This window comes from Astyanax mexicanus, chromosome 25 (assembly GCF_023375975.1).
Source record: "Astyanax mexicanus isolate ESR-SI-001 chromosome 25, AstMex3_surface, whole genome shotgun sequence".
Lineage (NCBI taxonomy): Eukaryota > Metazoa > Chordata > Actinopteri > Characiformes > Acestrorhamphidae > Astyanax > Astyanax mexicanus.
Genome location: NC_064432.1, coordinates 20912384 through 20932328, shown reverse-complemented (window position 1 = coordinate 20932328; position 19945 = coordinate 20912384). Strand labels below are relative to the sequence as shown.

The 19945-nt window shown below is 37.6% G+C and overlaps 2 protein-coding genes across 5 annotated transcripts in view; one reads left to right on the top strand and one right to left on the bottom strand.

Annotated features, from left to right (window-relative positions):
- The window catches only part of lrba (LPS responsive beige-like anchor protein), a 273015-nt gene that overhangs the window by 95912 nt on the left and 157158 nt on the right, over positions 1-19945 (bottom strand). For all 4 annotated transcript variants that reach the window (XM_049472639.1, XM_049472641.1, XM_049472642.1 and 1 more), the window contains 2 exons: positions 18417-18548; positions 17307-17443 (listed from right to left, as the gene is read on the bottom strand). In XM_049472639.1, the coding sequence (XP_049328596.1) occupies positions 17307-17443; positions 18417-18548 (269 nt within the window). The remainder of the gene's footprint in view (positions 1-17306; positions 17444-18416; positions 18549-19945) is intronic.
- On the top strand, positions 8709-13044 carry mab21l2 (mab-21-like 2). Its single transcript, XM_015606673.3, has 3 exons — positions 8709-9599; positions 11009-11287; positions 11559-13044. Exons 1-3 carry the CDS (start codon positions 9408-9410, stop codon positions 12165-12167), a joined length of 1080 nt encoding a protein of 359 aa, XP_015462159.2. The 5' UTR covers positions 8709-9407; the 3' UTR covers positions 12168-13044.

The following is a 19945-nucleotide window of genomic DNA, read 5'->3' as shown; positions in this document are numbered from 1 at the left end:
CCTAATTTGCACGGCCAATTACCCAACCCACTCATTAGGACTCCCCCTATAACTAGTGATGCCGCAACACACCAGGAGAATGAAGACTAGCACATGCCTCCTCCGACACATGAGAAGTCAGACTCCGCCTCTTTTCAAACATCACGCTTGGGAGAAAGTGCAGCGACTCGGTTCTGATACATCAGCTCACAGGCGCCTTGTGCTGAGTGACATCACCCTATGAGTGATGAGGGGAAATCTACTGAGTGCCATCTACTCACCCAGAGAGAGCAAGACCAAATGTGCTATCTTGGGGCTCTGGCAGCTGATGGCAAGCTGTATGAACGGGATTCGAACCAGCACTCTCCTGATTATAGGGGCAGCGCCTTAGTTTGATGGACCATTCAGAGCCTCTTTTTCCTAACATTTATATAATGCCTTTCTAGAACTCAAGGATGCCTTACAATCATTTATTTTATGGGCAATTTAGAGTAGCCATTTATCCTGACCTCCATGGTTTTGGACTATAGTCAGGCAGATGCATATTTAATATACCCTTAAAAACTGTTAACACCTGCCTGAATAGACCGCATTTATTCTAGCTAAAATGTGCAGGTGTGAAAACTTAAAAACTAAAATGCTGTGCCATTAAGTACGGACATCATAAAACCTTGATAATAAGGTGGTAAATTTCAAGAAAGAAAGCTAATAAAGGACACAATAAAGTATTACACCTGAACTTTTGATTGGGCAGGTCAGTTGAACTAAAAAAAAGAGGGCGGGAGATCAGTGTCCAGCAGTGATTTATTGATTGCAGCAGGACGGATCGTGTCAATACCGCAGGCGTGTTGGTGAATGGTGTGTGAGTGTGTATATGTGTGTTTGGGGGGTTGTTAAAGGGGTAAATATGAGTGAGTTAGTGTGTGTGTGTGTGTGTGTGTATTTATGTGTGTGTTTGACGGCTGCTCTCTTCAGGATCATTGATAATGACGTACCTGCTGCAGCTGCCGTTAGCCTCTGCACACACGCTACTTAAGGCTAAGTGGAAAATCAATAGGCCGCTCAGCCCGGCTGCCACTCTGACTGGCAACCGCAGCCGAAGGACCTTCACTCGGCAGCCGAGTGGGGAGTGTGTGCACGTGTGATTGGGGTTCTGACAGCCACTGATGTTTGTAGGACAGCGCTAACAAGCCTGAAGCACTCTTGAAGTTACTGTACGCCACTCTTCTACAGCAAAATTCACACTTATACGCTGGCAGAAGAAGATCATGCAACACTGAAAATACAATTAATGCTTTCCATTTAAAATATTTCTTTTTATGAACGTTTCCACAATGTAATGCTGAAGATGACACCCCAACTGTCTATAAATCTTACGACCAAGAAGACCAAGAAAGTGCTGGTTAGAAACCCTTGCTGTGTGTGGGTGAGCATCATCCTGCTGAAAAGGCGTGTTTTTAATTATATCATGTTGAATTATTTTTATTAGTTTTTTTTTTTTAGATTATTATCAGGTATTTAGGATAGATCAGTGTTAGCTTTAGCAGAAACAGTGTATCAAACTAATCTCTCGGTTCCGGAGGCTTTTGCCTGAACTGCTCGCACTATAAGATCTACCACAACAGCTACCAAACCAGAGATTCACAAAGTATAATAGTCACTTAAATACACACTCACACAACACAATAATAAAAAAAAAATCACTTGGAGAAACAAAAACTACAGAAAAAATATCTGCAGAAAACATTCTTATGGGAACACGAACACATGACCAAAAGTATGCTTAGCTGTAACTTGTTTAACTACAGAAAATGTAACTGACTCATACAGGTCTTAACCGCAAAGGTTCTCTTTTGAAAATGTTCAGTCAGAAACCTCCAGGAACCCAAACTCGTCACACACTGAGTAAATTCTGATGGACATTTTGTTTGATTAACAAACAACAGCAACGTTTCCAGCCTGGATTCTGTTCTGCATTACAGACACTCCACGCCACTGCTGTACGCTGTCCAGACAAAGAGAGAGAGAGAGAGAGAGAGAGAGAGTCCATTCTGTCTGCGTTCTGTTGGTGTGTGTTTGAAAGGCCGGTAGCAAGAATGTGTCCTCCGGTCTCCGCGTGTCAGCTACTCAGCAAACGTTAGCATGAGCGCTGTGGCTAATGTCTGCTGACGTCTGCGGGCAGCTCATGACTAGTGATGTCATAAACCACAGGCAAAACCAATCATGTGACAAGGAAATATTCCACATATTCTACAGAGAGGGGGAAAAAAAGTCATAGATTGGAACAGGGGGGTTTAGGGGGCAGTAAGGAACTGTGGGATAGCCTTAGAAAAGCTGCAGTGGTGCAGAAACGCATTGTTTTAAACGTAATCCATTCAAACAGGCAGAAAAATGGTGTATGTTGCGTATTGTTCATGTCTGTCATTATTACTGTACAAAAACTCATTTTCTGCATATTTGAAAACAAGCACATATTATGTATTAAACGGAACAGTTCAAATTGTATGAGATTTTATGATGCCCAAATTGATTTTAGAAGAAAAAATCTAATTATTTCTGAAGAATCAAATTGATTTAAATAGTAGTGAAATAATCAAACCAAAACAATCAGCAGTGAAAAGTGAAGCCTTGTGATGTTTGAATCATTTCAGAAGAAAGAATCAAACTGATTCAAATAGCAGTGAAAGGTGAAATTATATAATGCTTGAATCCTTTCAAAAGAAAGAATCAAAAAGTAGTAAATAAGAGATTTTATGATGCTTGAACCATTTCAAAAGAAATATTCATACTGATTCAAATAGCAGTGAAAGGTCAGATTTCATGATTCTTTAATCAATTCTGTAAAAAATACCAAATTGAATCAAACAGCAGTGAAAGGTCAGATGTCGTGATGTCCTGAATTGTTTCTAGTATTTTGGTATCAAGCTGTTTTTTATAACAGTCCTCAAATTCTCACTCTTTTGACTCTCATTCTCATTAAAAACTATATGGTGAAATTTCTGCTACTTTTAATAATAATATGTTGTATTTTTACTTACTATTTATAAATCAACAGTACTAGTATCTAGTGCACTATGAATTGCTTATTTATACAGGTAAATATCTAATATAATTCTCTTAAACACTGATCTATTTTACATATACTTTATATTCATTCATCCTTTATCTCAGTCTATAAATTTCTATATCTCTCTGAAATGTAACTGAGCTGAATCAGTGATGGGAGGTTTCGGCTGTGAGCGGTTCAGGCTGGCAAATGCTGGGGAGAGAGAGAGAGAGACGAGGCTGGCTGAGACAGTGGCTCATTTCCACACCAGCTCCTCAAGGCAACACAGCTGGGGCCTCCCTGCCTCTACACTGTGTGCGTGTGTGTGTGTGTGTGTGTGTGTGTGTGTTCCATCTCAGGTTGCCTTGCTGTAAAAGGCTATGGGTCATCTCTCCCTCTCTCTCTCTCTCTATATGACATTTCTTTATAAATATGTTATTCAAGGCTTATGAACGGTTTATAAAATTAAAAATAATATGTTAATTAATAATACTTTTACATCTTGTCACTATTTTAAGCTAAAATGCTGAAAGGTGAGTGTATAATTTACCATTACATTTGTTTTACAGGACAAAATTAGAACAGAACAGTTGGTGTTTAACCTCCTTCTTCCTTTTGTTTCCATTTAGTATAGTAAAAAAGAAATGTTTTTTTTTGCCTATTTTTTTTTATGTTATATTTTTATATTAGTCTGAATTTCTTTACTCGATTTTTCATTTTCATCTAGTAACAAAACTCTGGATGGAATAATTCAACCCACGCTAAAATGAAACATTACACTAACTGAGAAAGTCCAACACATCATGTGATCAGTCACTAGCCAACCACGGTGCAGACTGCTGGTTTTGTCCTTGGCATGAGGAGCCATCAATTTGTCTTCCCATCTAAAATTGGGCCCGTCAGTGTTTTATGAGTGAGGTCTGAAAGAGTGTTGTGTAAATAATTTAAATTGGCATCTCCTGCTCCTCTAGGTCTGCCTGGACAAAAAAAAAAAGCTTGCTGTGGAACAACAACGGTTACTGTGTATGAACACGTCCGACACTGTCAGCTACTGTATGTAGTAACCAAAAGTGGTGCAGAAACACATTGTTTTAAACTTAATACATTCAAACAGGCAGAAAAATGTTTATGTTGCGCATTATTTATGTTTCTAATCACTATTGATAAAAAAAATTACAATAAATATTTTTAAAAAGCATATTGTATTAAACTGAATTGTATGAGATTTTATGATGTCCAAATTCAATTCAGAAAAAAAGAATCAAACTAAATTAAATAGAAGTTAAATGTGGGATTTCATGAGGCCTGAATAATTTCTGAAGGATCGAATACAATTCATAGAAAGAGTAATCTTATGATGCTCAAATCATTAAACTGACTCAAATAGCAGTAAAAGCACAGATTACTTGATTCTTAAATCAATTCTCTAGTAACAAATTATATTCAAAAACACAGCACCAAATCTTCAATGTATTAATACTATCCCACAATGCACTGTAAAACAGTGTACAATGTACCGTATCAGACAAATATTACTCAGGATCCGTTGTCTGTCTTTTATCTAGCTTTTTCTCTACCAATGTATGTGTATTATACCTATGTATTTATTATATCTCTATCTGTCTCCATCTCTGTATATCTGTATATCTATATGTCTATCTATCTGTCTGTCTATCTATCTGTCTATCTATCTGTCTATCTATCTATCATTAATGGAAAATGAAAGAAAGGTAGTAATCACACTGCTAATTGTTGTATATTGATTTTTATTCACTGTGAGCAGAGCTACCATTTTTGGAGTGAACTATCCCTTTAACAGTGCCTGGTGAGTCAGTGAGTGTGTGTGTGTGTGTGTGTGTGTGTGTGGAAGAGAGAGAAAGAGAGAGCGAGAGTGAGAGGCTTATCAGACACTGTGCAGTGCCGTCAAGAGGATCAGAGTGGAGTTGTCAGATCAAAGAGGAGCATCTCTCACTCCATTCAACACAGGAGAGAGAGAGAGAGAGAGAGAGAGAAAAAGAGAGAGAAAGAGAGAGGGGGAGAGACCAGTGTAGGCTTTTTGCTTGATTTTGGAGCACTGATCTAAGAATTTGATTCAACAGGAGTGTTAGTGAGGTCATGGTTGACTGGTTGGATGATCCCCAACTTACTCCCAAACTCATCCAATCCCAACAGAATTGAATGGAGCTCCATCATTCCAGAGAACACAGTTCCACAGTTCCACTGGGCTTTATACCCCTCTAGACCTGGCATTAGACATGGTGCCTATAGATCCATGGTTGGAAGAGAAAGATGAGCACACTAAAACTGTACGCCTAGATAAATTACATTAACTTTAATAATTTAAGGAAACTGGTTGCCTTACTTAAATGTTTAAGTAATGTTTACTGAAAAATTAATTATACTTAAAAAAAAAAATAAATAAACTAATTATGTCTTGTAAAGTAGTTAAATGTTTTGTTAATTGTTGTATCAGCTTCTTTAAACAATAATTCTACTTTAAAGAACTTTTTAAGTTTATTTAACTGAAAGATTGCATTTAAATGTAAATGTAGCCTGTAGTTGGGTAATGTATGGAAATATAAAATTTTACATAGAACATACTTATTTTTATTTTTTTTTATCTTTCTGTTATAAAGCACAGCAGCAAAAGTATAGCTTGTACAAATGCTGTACGTATATAATTCATGATAATCTATACAGTCATATTTTTTTTTTAGAAAAGTCTTACACAGCAAAGGACCAAACACCATGTAATCCTGCCTCACCCCCTTAGTGGAGGATCTGGAGCCTCAAATGGGCAAAGCCAGCCAGTGGATTCAGCTGTAAGCAGCAGTGCTGGCAGAGCGGGGCTAAAGAGCAATGAGCTGGCACAGAAACTGCAGCTGCACCAGAACATTGAGTCTACATGCGCTCACAGACAAATGAGGAAAAAAAAAAAAAAACACACTACAAAAATATCCTTTATTTTATATATATATGTATGCACTAAATATTCTGTTTTTACCGTATTGTAATTTTAAACAATTTTTGTTACTGATATCAGTTTGAAACTGTTATACTAAATAAAACATAACATATTTTCCTGCAGTAGTATATTCTTGAAATTTTTAAATAAAATATCAAAATAAATTCATATTACTGATAATATTTTCGCGAAAAAAAAATGTGAAGCAGTGAAATGACTGTTATGCTATATTGTGTACAATACAATATCGCACACCCCTACAGTACAGCTATACTGCACAATTATCAGTATTTAATTTGAGGATGGATGTGAAAGAATCAGATCAGTATAGCGGAGATTAAACCTAAATTAAGATTAGGATTATATACAATTTGTAGGTGGAATTAAAGTAATCTGCCCCTCATTAAAGGATTAAATTATACTGAATTAAACAGAAATATATAGGTGGGGGTTGGGTGAGTGGGGCACATTTAGCTGAGTGTGAGTGTGTGTGTGTGTGTGTGTGTGAGTGAGTGAGTGAGTGAGTGAGTGAGTGAGTGAGTGAGTGAGTGAGGTGGAGCTGGCAATAAGAAGGATAAAAAGCTACAAGCTCCGCCCATGCATGTTTCAAACCCTTTGAGTTCCAATCACTAACCAATCACCTATTACTAAAGTATCATTGATTATTACTAATCAACGACATGTATTTACCATCAATAATTAACCACTTGCTATACGTAAACCATTTACTGTGACGAATCAATATCACTAATTATTCAGTAAGTAATTATTTACTATTACTAAACAAACAGTCATTTATTAACACAATTAATAAATGAATCCCGTTAATATCAGTAATCAATCATTTATCACCACTAACTGGTGACATTAAACAATCATTTACAACCACAAAACAATCTCAATTAACACCCAGTTATGGACAGCTACTAATACATAATTTACAAATTAATACTTAGCAATTATTTATCATTTCTAATCAAATCACAAATACACTAAGCATTAAGTTTTAATTTTCTTTCACTTTATTCATTAACACAGTTTGAATGATTAAATTGCTAACATTATTGGTAAAAATGGGAGAAGGAAGAATTACAATTACACTAAAAACATATAAATTAATTTTATTCACATATAAAATAATCATTCATAATTATTTAAATTTTAAAGTTTATTTAAAGTTTTAATTTAGTAATTATTTTTATTATTACTATATATATATATATATATATATATATATATATATATATATATATATATATATACGTATATATATATATATATATACGTATATATATATATATATATATATATATATATATATATATATATATATATATATATATATATATATATATGTATTTTTTGTTGCATTTTCTGGGTTTTAATGCGTTAAACCGAATACGTTAAAAAGAAACACGGTAAAAAAAAAAGGAGAGCGCGCGGCTCCTTCACGCGGACGCGCTACAACACTACCACGTGAAGCGGCGGCGGCGAAAAGCGCGCGTGCACACAATCACACGCAAACGAGCGCGCGCGGCACCAAAGAACCACAGCGGAGTGAAGCGCGCGACAGCGCGAGCCCGCAGGCAGAAACACACACACACACACACACACACACACACAGACTGTGCAGAGGATGAACCCATGCGGAGCAACATTACACACCGATTTAATCACTTTGCGCGCGGCGTTAATACACACCTGAAATAAACACAGCACCTCTAATAACACTGTAATAACACCACTAACCGTTTTTTCTTAACACCATTTCTCTCCTCTTTTCTCCTTCTATCGTTTCTTTTCTCTTACATTTTTACAGGTTTTTTTTTACACCCTCTTTGTATCTTTCTGTGCACACATCTGTTGTAGTCTTTCTTTTAGGTCCTTCTATATGTATGTTTCTTTTTCTCCCTTTCTTTTCTTATAATTTTCCTTTTTACTCCTCGATTCTTGTTTTTTTCACACACATACCTTTTGTGTTTTTTATTTCCTTTTCTATCACTCTCACTTTTTTCTCTTATAAAATAGGTTTTATTTCATATATTTAAATCTCTTTTCTCTCTCCCTCTCTTCTTATTCTCTAAATTATGTATATTTTCTTATTCTTAGTCTTTATTCACTTTCTCTTTTTTCATATCCACTTGCTCTTCTTCTTCTTTCTGTTTCTCCATTTTTTTTATATTTTCTCTTAATTGTTTTTATTCCACTATTTTTCTCTTCTTCTTTTAGATTTTTACTATTTTCTCTTTAATTAATCTCTCTGTCTCTCTTTCTTTTCTTACTCTCTACTTATTTTCTATTGTTTTATACTCTCACTCTTTTCTAATTTCTTAATTGTCTTAGTTTTCTCACTCTGTTTCACTCTCTTCTCTCTATGCCTTCTTTTCTTCTCTCTTCACATCACTTATAACAGATAAAATAAATACAAAATTGAAGATAAAATTCGATATATTTAAAAAAATATCTAAAAATATATAGATCTATATAAGTACACACACACACACGCACACACACACACACACGCACACACACACACACATATATATATATATATATATATTTAATCCCTTTTATTATCCTCTCCCTCTTCTCTTTTCTCTATTTCTCCCTCTCTATTTCACTCTCCCTTTCGTCTCGCTCGCTCTCTCTTTTACACACACTGTCTCTCTTTATGAACTTGCAGCGCTCCGCCGTGCTCACCGATTGGCCCCTGCATTTGACAGCTCCGCGCTCTGGTTGGCCTGACCCTGCGCAAAGTCACGTCCCCCTTCATAGCCCCGCCCCCTCCATCTCTGTCTCTCTCCGTCTTGCTCTCTGTCTGACCATTCATAAAGTATAACACGCGCACGCGGGGCGGACAGAGACGCGCGCGCGACACGCACACCTACACATACACACGCAGACGCACGCGGGATACGGGGACACGCAGGTGCGTAATTGTGCGGTTGCACGGGAAGAGGGACAAGTGCGGAGGAGTACATACAAACGCACGCGCGCGCGCACGCAGATACGCACGCTCAGCTGGAACATCAAAGGGGCAGAGATGCTCGAATAACGGGACAAGACAGCAGGGACAGAGAGCCTGGGACATCCCCATACACACACACACACACCATACACATCCCTCTCTCCTTCTCTCTCTCTATCTATCACATAGTCTCTCTCCCTCTCTCTCCCTCCCTTTCTTTTTCTCTCTCTGCTGTGTTATTCCTCCTCTTCCTGCTCCAGGCTGACGTCCATCCGCTCTGCACTTCTCCCAAACTTTCTCCCTCTCTCTTTCACCCCCTCTCTCTCCCCACTCTCCCTGGTGTGTGTACGTGTGTGTGTGTGTGCGCCCGCGGGCCGGAGTGTGTGTGAACGTTGGATCCCTCGGCGTACTGCGACCCTCCGGTGTTCAGCCCGGACGTCTGCCCCAACATGATCGCCACGCAGGCCAAGCTGGTCTACCAGCTCAACAAATACTACACCGAGCGCTGCCAGGCCCGCAAAGCCGCCATCGCCAAGACCATCCGAGAGGTGTGCAAGGTGGTCTCCGACGTGCTGAAGGAAGTGGAGGTGCAGGAGCCTCGGTTCATCAGCTCCCTGAGCGAGATCGAGGCGCGATATGAGGTACCACTCACACCTTTACCTGTTACATATACATATACACACACACACACACACACACACACTTATACAACACTTACACATTTAAGCAACAGACTGAGTCCCATATGTGGTGCAGCGATACAATACGTATACATTAATCTAGAATGAGCTTCATATGTGGATTTAATGCAACACAACAGAAATGCCATCGTCAGTATAATACTAATACCCCACACACAGAAAAACAGAGGTACGACATAAGGACATTCTTGTACTCAAAAGTACACTTTTCAAAATTATACCCTCATAGGTATAATATTGCTCTTTAAAGGGTTAGATGTGTTCCCTCTGAAGTACAAAGTCTTTCCTAACAGCAGGAAGTACAGATTTGTACCATTTAACTAGCCAAATTCAGTATTTTTTATTACTGTACTAATAAACAATATATATTTCAATTGTACCTTTTTTCATTTGAAAGCCAGACAATTTTACTCATTTGACGATAATGTTTATAATCATTACTTGCACAAAAAAAACATGGGTCAAAAAAAAAAAAAAAAAATCATTGAAAGGTACTCTGTACAAATCTGTACTTATTTTTCTAAGTGTGCATGCAGCTGATATTAACACAATCTCTTTTAGCAAGCAAGATTTAGGCACTATACTGTACTATATTCCCCACAGACCTTTCTGGATATATAATAAAATATGTAATCATACGCACATATAGCTAGATAGATGTGTTTGTGCACAAACTTCTATAGACTAAAATATACTAGACTACAAAATATTACAGTACAACAGTTTATAAGGTTAATAAAGCTTTAAGATAATTATCCATTTTATATTTTACATATGTGACCATATGTTTTAACACATGTATATGTATGTATGTATGCAAGTGTGCATGCAAATGTCAATAATCATTTTCAACACAAACACATGAAGAACTGATGCTTCTTATTCAAGGCACTTTTTCTACATGGGTTTCTGTATAGCGCTGTAAAAACACCACTTGTACCAAAAAAGGCCAATCCTAGCCTTATTGTCCTGTAGTAAAAAAACAAAAACAAACAAACAAACAAAAAAACGTAAAAAAAAACGCTCTTAAAACTTGAGGAGAATGTAGTTTCCTCCGTTTAAACATTATTATACTTAACAGCCGATCTGAAACAGAAAGTGCAGATTTAATGCATTCACAGATTACAAGATCTGATGGAATGTAGTTCCACTCTCTTTTCCTACAATGTGTTTTAATACCACTGAGTGGTTTATTATATAATTCTAAAGAGTCATTCATGCTTTGCGCTTAATAAATGAATAAATAAATAGATAGATATAATTATTGCAATGAGGTAAATAAGGTGCAATATGCAGAGTTGTCAAGATGTTCATGTTGTTCTTTTCCCATTCACTTCCCACTGTCTCAGGGAATGGAGGTCGTGTCCCCCACCGAATTTGAAGTGGTGCTGTACCTGAACCAGATGGGCGTCTTTAACTTCGTGGACGACGGCTCGTTGCCGGGATGTGCCGTGCTGAAGCTAAGCGACGGTCGGAAGCGTAGCATGTCGCTGTGGGTAGAGTTCATCACCGCGTCGGGGTACCTGTCCGCCCGCAAGATCCGCTCGCGCTTCCAGACGCTAGTGGCTCAGGCTGTGGACAAGTGCAGCTACAGGGATGTGGTCAAGATGGTGGCGGACACGAGCGAGGTCAGGCACGATTTTAGTTTCTAATAGAAATTGTGGTAAAATTATGATAATTTTGTAATATTTTTTATGGTTCTTGTAAGTAAGTACGGTCTTTAAAATTCAATTTTTTTTAAATTCAAAATTATGCTTCTTGGTTTTTGGTCCACATATACAGCCAGATCATCTCTAAGCATTGATTGCAAATGTTCTCAAAACTTCCACTGCAATATGAACACTAATAATGAATGAATGACTGACAATGCACTAATTTAGTGATTACCTCTCCCTACAGGTCAGGCTGAGGATCCGCGAGCGCTACGTTGTACAGATCACGCCAGCCTTCAAGTGCACGGGGATCTGGCCTCGCAGCGCCGCCCAGTGGCCTATGCCGCACATCCCGTGGCCAGGCCCTAACCGGGTGGCGGAGGTCAAGGCCGAGGGTTTCAACCTGCTGTCCAAGGAGTGCTACTCACTCACAGGCAAGCAGAGTTCAGCGGAGAGTGACGCCTGGGTGCTGCAGTTTGCGGAGGCGGAGAACAGGCTGCTGCTGTCGGGATGCAGGAAGAAGTGCCTGAGCATCCTGAAGACGCTGCGGGACAGACACCTGGAGCTGCCCGGCCAGCCTCTGAACAACTACCACATGAAGACGCTGCTGCTGTATGAGTGCGAGAAGCACCCACGCGAGTCCGACTGGGATGAGTCCTGCCTCGGCGACCGCCTCAACGGCATCCTGCTGCAGCTCATCTCCTGCCTGCAGTGCCGCCGCTGCCCACACTACTTCCTGCCCAACCTGGACCTGTTTCAGGGCAAGCCGCACTCAGCACTCGAGGCCGCCGCCAAGCAGACGTGGAGGCTAGCCAGGGAGATCCTGACCAACGCAAAGAGCCTGGACAAGCTGTGAGAGGGACCAATTTGACTGCATAACCATTAGAACTGTACAACACACACACATTCATATGCAACATTCAGACACTGGCAAGGGAGTTGGCCAACCAACACCAAGAATGCTAAGAATGCTAAGAAGACCAATGCAAAAAAAAGCTTGAAAAAGCTTGAAAAAGCTTGAAAAGGCTTAAAAAGACCAGGGTGGATAACGTAACACACCACATACCCCACACACACAACATACCGTACACTCTCACACTCTCTAATGCGTTCAGACTCTGAACAGAGTCTTACAGGCAACGTCCAGCTATTTACATGCCATGGAGGGTAAAAAAGAGCCAAGATGACCAATGCTGAAAAGTCTGGACAAGCTAAAAAGCTGTGAGAAGAATGGACATTTATAACAACTACACACACACGCACCTACTAGGGATCGAACACACACACACACACACATGCATACACTTCTGGACGCTGGAGATCGCTGGTCAACAAATGCTAAGGACTTGAACGAGCCATTTCATCAGTTTGTGATGAAACACACACACACTCACTCTCAGTGTCTCGGAGAGAGTGAGCCGAGGCAGACTGAGAGAGAACTGAGACTCTGAGGAACTGAGGAACTGGCCCTAAAACTGGACACTGAGGGCAGAGAGCAGAGCTGAAGGTACAGACTCTCTAAACTAACGACATTGTCCTGTTCGGCTTTTACAGTTTTCACAAAGTGAAAAAAAAAACTCTTCTTTCTCCTTTTGTTCTTCTTATTTAAGTAAAGTGATGCACAGTATCTTTATTAATGAGCAAATTTTAAAAACTCTTAAATGTAGCGTGCCAACTTTTCATTATCATGTGACCTAAAAGTGAAATGTTAATAAAATATGAACAAAAAGTTACATTGGCAGATTTTGTCCTCACTGACAAACAGCATTAAAGCAACGTTTGCTGGCTGCTCTACTCTAATGCGCTAATCATTAATACATACTAATAGAAATGTATCATTATCGATAACCATTATTCTTCTTCTTTTTATTATTATTATTATTATTTTTTTTATTATTATTATTATTTATTATTATTATTATTATTATTATTATTATTATTATTATTATTATTATTATTATTATTATTATTATTATTATTATTAACATTTAGAAATGCTTGTAATCATCATCATGACTACGTTTTTTTTTCTATTTAAACAGTATACAATAATATGGGTATATCACATGTAGCACATGGTATATAGTACATTATAATTAAACATTACAAAGTCTATGCTACATCTTATACTACTACAAATGTCTATTGATAATAACACTAAAGTAAAGTAATACACATTATTGGTATGTGTATTATTATTAATATTATTAGCAACAGTAGTACTATGGTCTCTGAATGCATGTATTTACTAGTCTAATTGGTAGTATGTTACAGACATACTTAATACACATCAACGATTATTATTGTTATAATAATTATTACTACTACTACTACTACTATTACTACTCATGCTAAGACTACTATTACATTATTTTATTTTAAAACAATATACAGTTATATTTTATTATATTATATTAATAGTTTATTATTATTTTTATTATTATTATTATTGAAATTATTATTAATATTATTATTCTCTAAATTAAATAGCGTTCCTTTACACAGTATAATAGGCTGAAGTCTTTTAGCGCGATCCTTAGATGTCCGTTGCTCCGATTAGCGCGCGCGCTGCAGTACGATCACTTCTCTGTCTCGCGCGCTCTCTCTCTCTGTCTGTTTGTTTCTGTATCTCTCTCTCTCTTTCTTTCTCGTGCGCGCGCTTTTTATTTTTGTGAACTGAAGCAGAAAGGATGAAGTGAGTAAAGGCAGGCGAGCGCGATCAAACGGAACAGATCAAAGATGTTAAACAAAAAAACTAACGAATTCATAATAAATAAATGCACGAATAAATTAAACATTTGAATAAAAAAAATACTAAAATTCATAAAGCTGAAACAGCGCTCTGTGTACTGCAATCAAAACAGGTTAAATACATAAATATTTTAAACAATTTAATTAAAAACTGTCACTATTATTTTATGTAGTAACAGTTTAACTGCAAAAATTGTTAATTAAAACTTAAATTACTTAACGAAAATAATAATTTTAAAATGTTTAAGAATAAAAAATGCATTTTAGAATTCTGGGCACAAATAATAAAGCTAAATTCTCTAAAGAGCGAATCACTGCAGAAATATAAACATATATAAATATATATATATTATATAATGTTTCTAAAACTGTTTAAACATATGTAATAATTACAATTCTTCTTTTTCTTCTTATTATTAATCATCAAGGGTATATTTTGAATACATACAAATATTTAAATATATATACGCTTATACATATTAAGAGCAGAGTGTGTGGTGATATAAAAATCAGTGCTTAAACAGTTTAAGCCTTTTAGGTTTAGTTTTACATCAGTTCTGGCAAAATTCTAGTCCAGCGTGCGACAAAACATAATACAATAATACAGTGCGAATAGTCCGCGAGCTCTCACATTGTATTGTCGCGCGCTTCTAAACACTCTGGACTCTCTTCCGCTCAAGGGAGTCTCAGCGCGCGCAGCCCCGCGCTCTCTGCAGCGGAGCGCGCGCGAGAACAGCGGAGCGAATAGCAGCAGCAGAAGCACTGCTATCACCTCGCTCGCTTGAGTTCAACACGAGCAGCGTTCATTTACACTCCGGCGTATTCACTGCAGAGCACCACTCTGATTATCAATAACCAGATAGAGCACGTGACCCCAACACGATGCCCACACCCAGCCTAATCGCCGCTGACCTCAGATCAGGCGCTCTGCCTAGCAACCAGCAAATCCGATTATATGATAACCATCAGTATCATTATTAGTTAATATCAATAATAACAACATTAACAGAGCTAAAAAATCATGTTATTAACAAGGAATTGGTTTCAAATACAAAAGTGTGAGAGAGCGTGTGTATGTGTGTAAGCAGTGTGATTATTGTAATTGTGTGTGTGTGTGTGTTTGTAAGTGTGAGTAAGAGAGATAGAAACATTAACTGTGTGTGAGTGTGCTTGTGTGTAAGCAGTGTGATGTGTGTGTGTGAGAGAGAGAGAGATACATTAACTGTGTATATGAACAGTCTGTGAGCAGTGTGATTGGTGTAATAGTATGTGTGTGTATGTGTGAGCGTGTGTATGTGTGAGAGAGACATTAACTCTATGTGTGTGTAAGCAGCGTGATTAGTGTAATTGTGTGTGTGTGTTTGTGAGTGAGACAAAAAGAAACATTAATTGTGTGTGAGTGTGTAAGCTGTGTGATGTGTGTGAGAGTGTGAGAGAGAGTGTTTAAATATGAGTGTAACTGTGGTTGATCACTGAGACCTGTGAGCTCACTGCTGATCTGCATATGCAAATTCAGCTCATTTATATTTATGATGCTTTAAAGGGTCCATGTCACAGAAAGTCAGAGATCCTTTAATAATGTCAGAGTGTGATGTAAGGGTGTGTACAGTGTGTAAAACAGTGTTGCAGTATCTACACCATCAAAACCCGGAGCTCATACTCATTTCTTTCATAACCAGTGTAATATTTAAACTTAAAGGGACAGTTTTGCAGATTGGGATTAGGCTCAATCTTGGACTGCACAACATTTTAAATTGAGTTTTAGCACTGAAAGGAAAATATCAGGACTTATATCATGTAAATTAAATAGGGGTGATGTGGAACATTTAAATAGTGTTTGCACTAAAACATTAAATAATCAGTTGCTTTCCACAATAACTACTTCAAGTTCTATATTCAGAAGAATAAAAGATTAGTAAACTACTGAAATGATAATTTTAACAAATATTTACAAAAAATAGATAAAACTGTTTTGTTTATTTTATTACAATTCAGATGTAACCACAAAATGAATGCTAAATGCACACTGAATGAACCAACTACTTTTATTCTATAACTGCATATTACCTATATGCCAAATACTGACAGCATATTTCAGTTGGAACAGAGTGAACTATAGAGTGAACACTATTGCACACAGCCAGCACAGTCAGAGTTAGCAGCTCAGAAAGTGATAACTTGTTTTTACTAGATGATGGAGGCCAGGCAGTTAACCATTATATATGACCTACAAGTTTACCTAAGGTAGCCTGGGGAGAATGACTACAAACTGACAAGTGAGTGTCAGTGACTGGAGGACGCAACCAGGATTCAAACAAGGTTCCACCAGCCAATAGAAAAGCCATCAGTAACGGCAAAAGACTGAACTATTATACAGCTCTGGAAAAAAATAAGAGAGCACTTTAGTTTCTGAATCAGTTATTCTGATTTTGCTATTTATAGGTTTATGTTTGAGTAAAATGAACATTGTTTTATTCTATAAACTACAGACAATATTTCTCCCAAATTCCAAATAACAATATTGTAATTTAGAGCATTTACTTGCAGAAAATGAGAAAAGTCTGAAATAACAAAAATGATGCAGAGAGTTCAGACCTCAAATAATGCAAAGAAAACAAATTCATATTCAGAAAGTTATAAGAGTTCAGTAATCAATATTTGGTGGAATAACCCTGGTTTTTAATCACAGTTTGTATGCATCTTATGCATCCACCAGTCTTACACACTGCTTTCGGATAACTTTATGCCTTTACTCCTGGTGCAAAAAATCAAGCAGTTCAGCTTGGTCTGATGGCTTGTGATAATAATCATTTTTTTTAGAGCTGTAAATACGTTGACACTCTTTACAATCCGTACAGTCCAAATATGAATACTAAAAACATTTAAAGCATACAGTATTTACCTATTTAGATTATAACAGTTTATTCTAGCTACTGGTTATAAGAGGTGCAACAGATGTGGCCACTTTAATAGAAACCCCTTACATTACCTTACACTTGTAAGTGTTACAGCTACAGGTTCTAGCAATCTATTGTTGCACAGTTAATCAGTATCCTTCTGTGCCTCTAATCACTGGTCAGCTGTTGTTGGGGGTGCTGGACCTTTATTAAGCCAGCAGTGGCATGGCTGTGGTAGTATAGTAGTGTTCACAGCAGTGTGTATTCGAGTGTAGCCTAGTGGGCACAGCCAAATTAGTTAGTGGTGTAGCTGAGGCTTGGAAACATGTGCATAAGTAGCCCCCTACCTTGGGGTCGCTCTGTGTGAAGCTGGGATGCTCCTCATCCACCTCGAAGTAGAGCTCTGTGCTGGTGATGGAGAGCGAGCCGCGCACACACACTCCGGGCGCCAGCAGCTGAGCACTGGTACTCAGGTTAACGGGTCCTGTGAACATTATATCGATGTGAAGAAAGTATTTACTTGTTAGTGGTTTATATATTTGCTAATATTCATACTCTTAACTACAGAACAACTGTATACAGCTCTGGAAAAAAATAAGAGACCACTTAAAATTATGAATTTCTTTGACTTTACCAAATTGAAAACCTCTGGAATATAATCAAGAGGAAGATGGATGATCACAAGCCATTAAACCAAACTGAACTGCTTGAATTTTTGCACCAGGAGTAAAGCAGCATTAAGTTATCCAAAAGCAGTGTGTAAGACTGGTGGAGGAGAACATGCCAAGATGCATGAAAACTGTGATTAAAAACAGGGTTATTCCACCACATACTGATTTCTGAACTCTTAAACCTTTATGAATATGAACTTGTTTTCTTTGCATTATTTGAGACCTGAAAGCTTAGCGTCTTTTTGTTATTTTAGCCATTTCTCATTTTCTGCAAAATTAATGCTCTAAATGACAATTTCATTTTTGGAATTTGGGAGAAAATGTTGTCTGTAGTTTATAGAATAAAACAACAATGTTAATTATCTTAATTTTTATCCCAGAGCTGTATATCCTCAACAGAAATAAGTGTTAAAGGAACAATAGTTTTTTTAGTAGACATTAATCTACAACTATATTCTTTTTACAATTATGTAAGAACAAAAAAAAAATCTAAATCTTAATGGTGAATCGCTCATATTCAAAAACTCAATGGTATTTTGATATCGTACCTGTATATTAACAAAACCTTTCTCTTGTTCAAATGTATGAAAAAGGTAGTGTGTGTACTACTAAAATTTCTAAAATTTGATTTAAACAAAACCCTAATTTTTACAATATTAATATTAATCACTGCACCCTTCTTTCAGCTGATCTGCAAGAATAACATAAACAATGTACATTAACTATATTAACTATAGCACAGGTGTGAGGTGTATCACTGTTGACAGAGGCTCCACCCTCTCTCACCTGTGACAGGTTCAGGTTCTTTGTCCTCCAGCGCCGACAGAGTGTCATCATCCAATTCCTGTGGAGAGGCGGAGTCAGCACGCTGAACTCGCACAGGGGCAGCCGGAACTCCCAACAGCGCCCCCTCTCCACCTGGAAGACAGATAGCAGCAAAATCAGTATAATAAACTTAAACTGCATAAAGCAGATTTGTTTTTGTAATTATAAAAAGTCTACAAACAAAAATCAGCTGATTTTCTAAAATAACGTCAAGGCATTTCTATTGAACAAATTTCAGGGCACACTTACAAAGCAAAAACAGCTCCTCATGGTACAGGGGTAATAAGGTAATACGTAAGCATGCATGCTACCCGCAAAAAAAGGGCCATGCATGGCTTTTATGTGCATTGCTATCCTAACTGTAGTTTTGCTTGTCCCACCCCTCTGTTTATACTTTATCTCTTAGTAACATTTCATTAAAAAATATAGTGAATTGGACAAACACAATATGCCAGTGATTTTGGATTTTGTGTGTGTGGGTGTGTGTTGTGAATACACAATTACAGTTTACAGCTTAATTAACACAAAACAATCTGTAGCTCTCCTGTTACAACATATTCTTATCGAAATGTAAGGTCCAAACCACAGTGTGGACTGAAGCGTGACATTGGCATACAATTGCAAATCATATTCATTTGATTAACTTCAAGAAACAAAAAAAAAATACAAAAAAGAAAATAAATAATACATTTAAAAGAAATAAAAGGAAAATAAACGACAGCAGAAACCAAGAAAGAAAGAAAATAAGAAAAATAATAAAAGAGATATACCGGTACTAGAAAGAGCAGAAAATGAACGAAGGAGTGAATAAATAAATTAATGAATGAATGGAAAGGAATGTTTTTAGAAATACAATAGAATAGAATACATTTATTGTCCACAACGTGGAAACTGGTCTTTGATCATGAAAAATACACTGAAAACACGTAACTAATTCCACAGCATAAGTTATGTGTTTAATAAAGTGTTTAATAAAGTGTTTATGTTGAAATGGTGGTGAGATGATGGTCAAGAGGTGACTCCCGTGTAAATCCAGTCCATCACACTGATCCCACTGAACACACTGATCCCACAGACCACACTGCAGAGCCTCCCAGCACTCAGCACAGCTCCGGCTTCACCAGTTTACTGTGTTTACAGCAAGAACAGCCTCTTCCACATCACGTGTACACACGCGTACACACACACATGCGCGATGCGAGTGTAAAGCGTACGGGTGCGTGTGTGTGTATGTGTGCAAGCAGCGCTGCGTGTCTGATGTGAACTCTGGCTGACTGGAGCTTTCACACAGATTATTTAAGAAAGCTGGTAATCTGTAAACATTTACTGAGGGCTGCGTTCCTCTGTGTTCCTCAGCGTTCCTCTGCGTTTCTGAGGCTACAGCTCTTCTGAAGCTTCTCCATCTGCAGCGGACATCCAGCAGTGCTTATCTCACAGTGCTTCACTCACACAGACACTCACATACACACTAGAGGTGTGCCACATTGCGT

Coding starts and splice junctions, on each gene's coding strand:
- mab21l2 (XM_015606673.3), top strand. CDS start 9,408: ATGATCGCCACGCAGGCCAAGCTGGTCTACCAGCTCAACAAATACTAC. Junction 9,600..11,008: donor AGATCGAGGCGCGATATGAG/GTACCACTCACA, acceptor CCACTGTCTCAG/GGAATGGAGGTCGTGTCCCC. Junction 11,288..11,558: donor TGGTGGCGGACACGAGCGAG/GTCAGGCACGAT, acceptor CTCTCCCTACAG/GTCAGGCTGAGGATCCGCGA.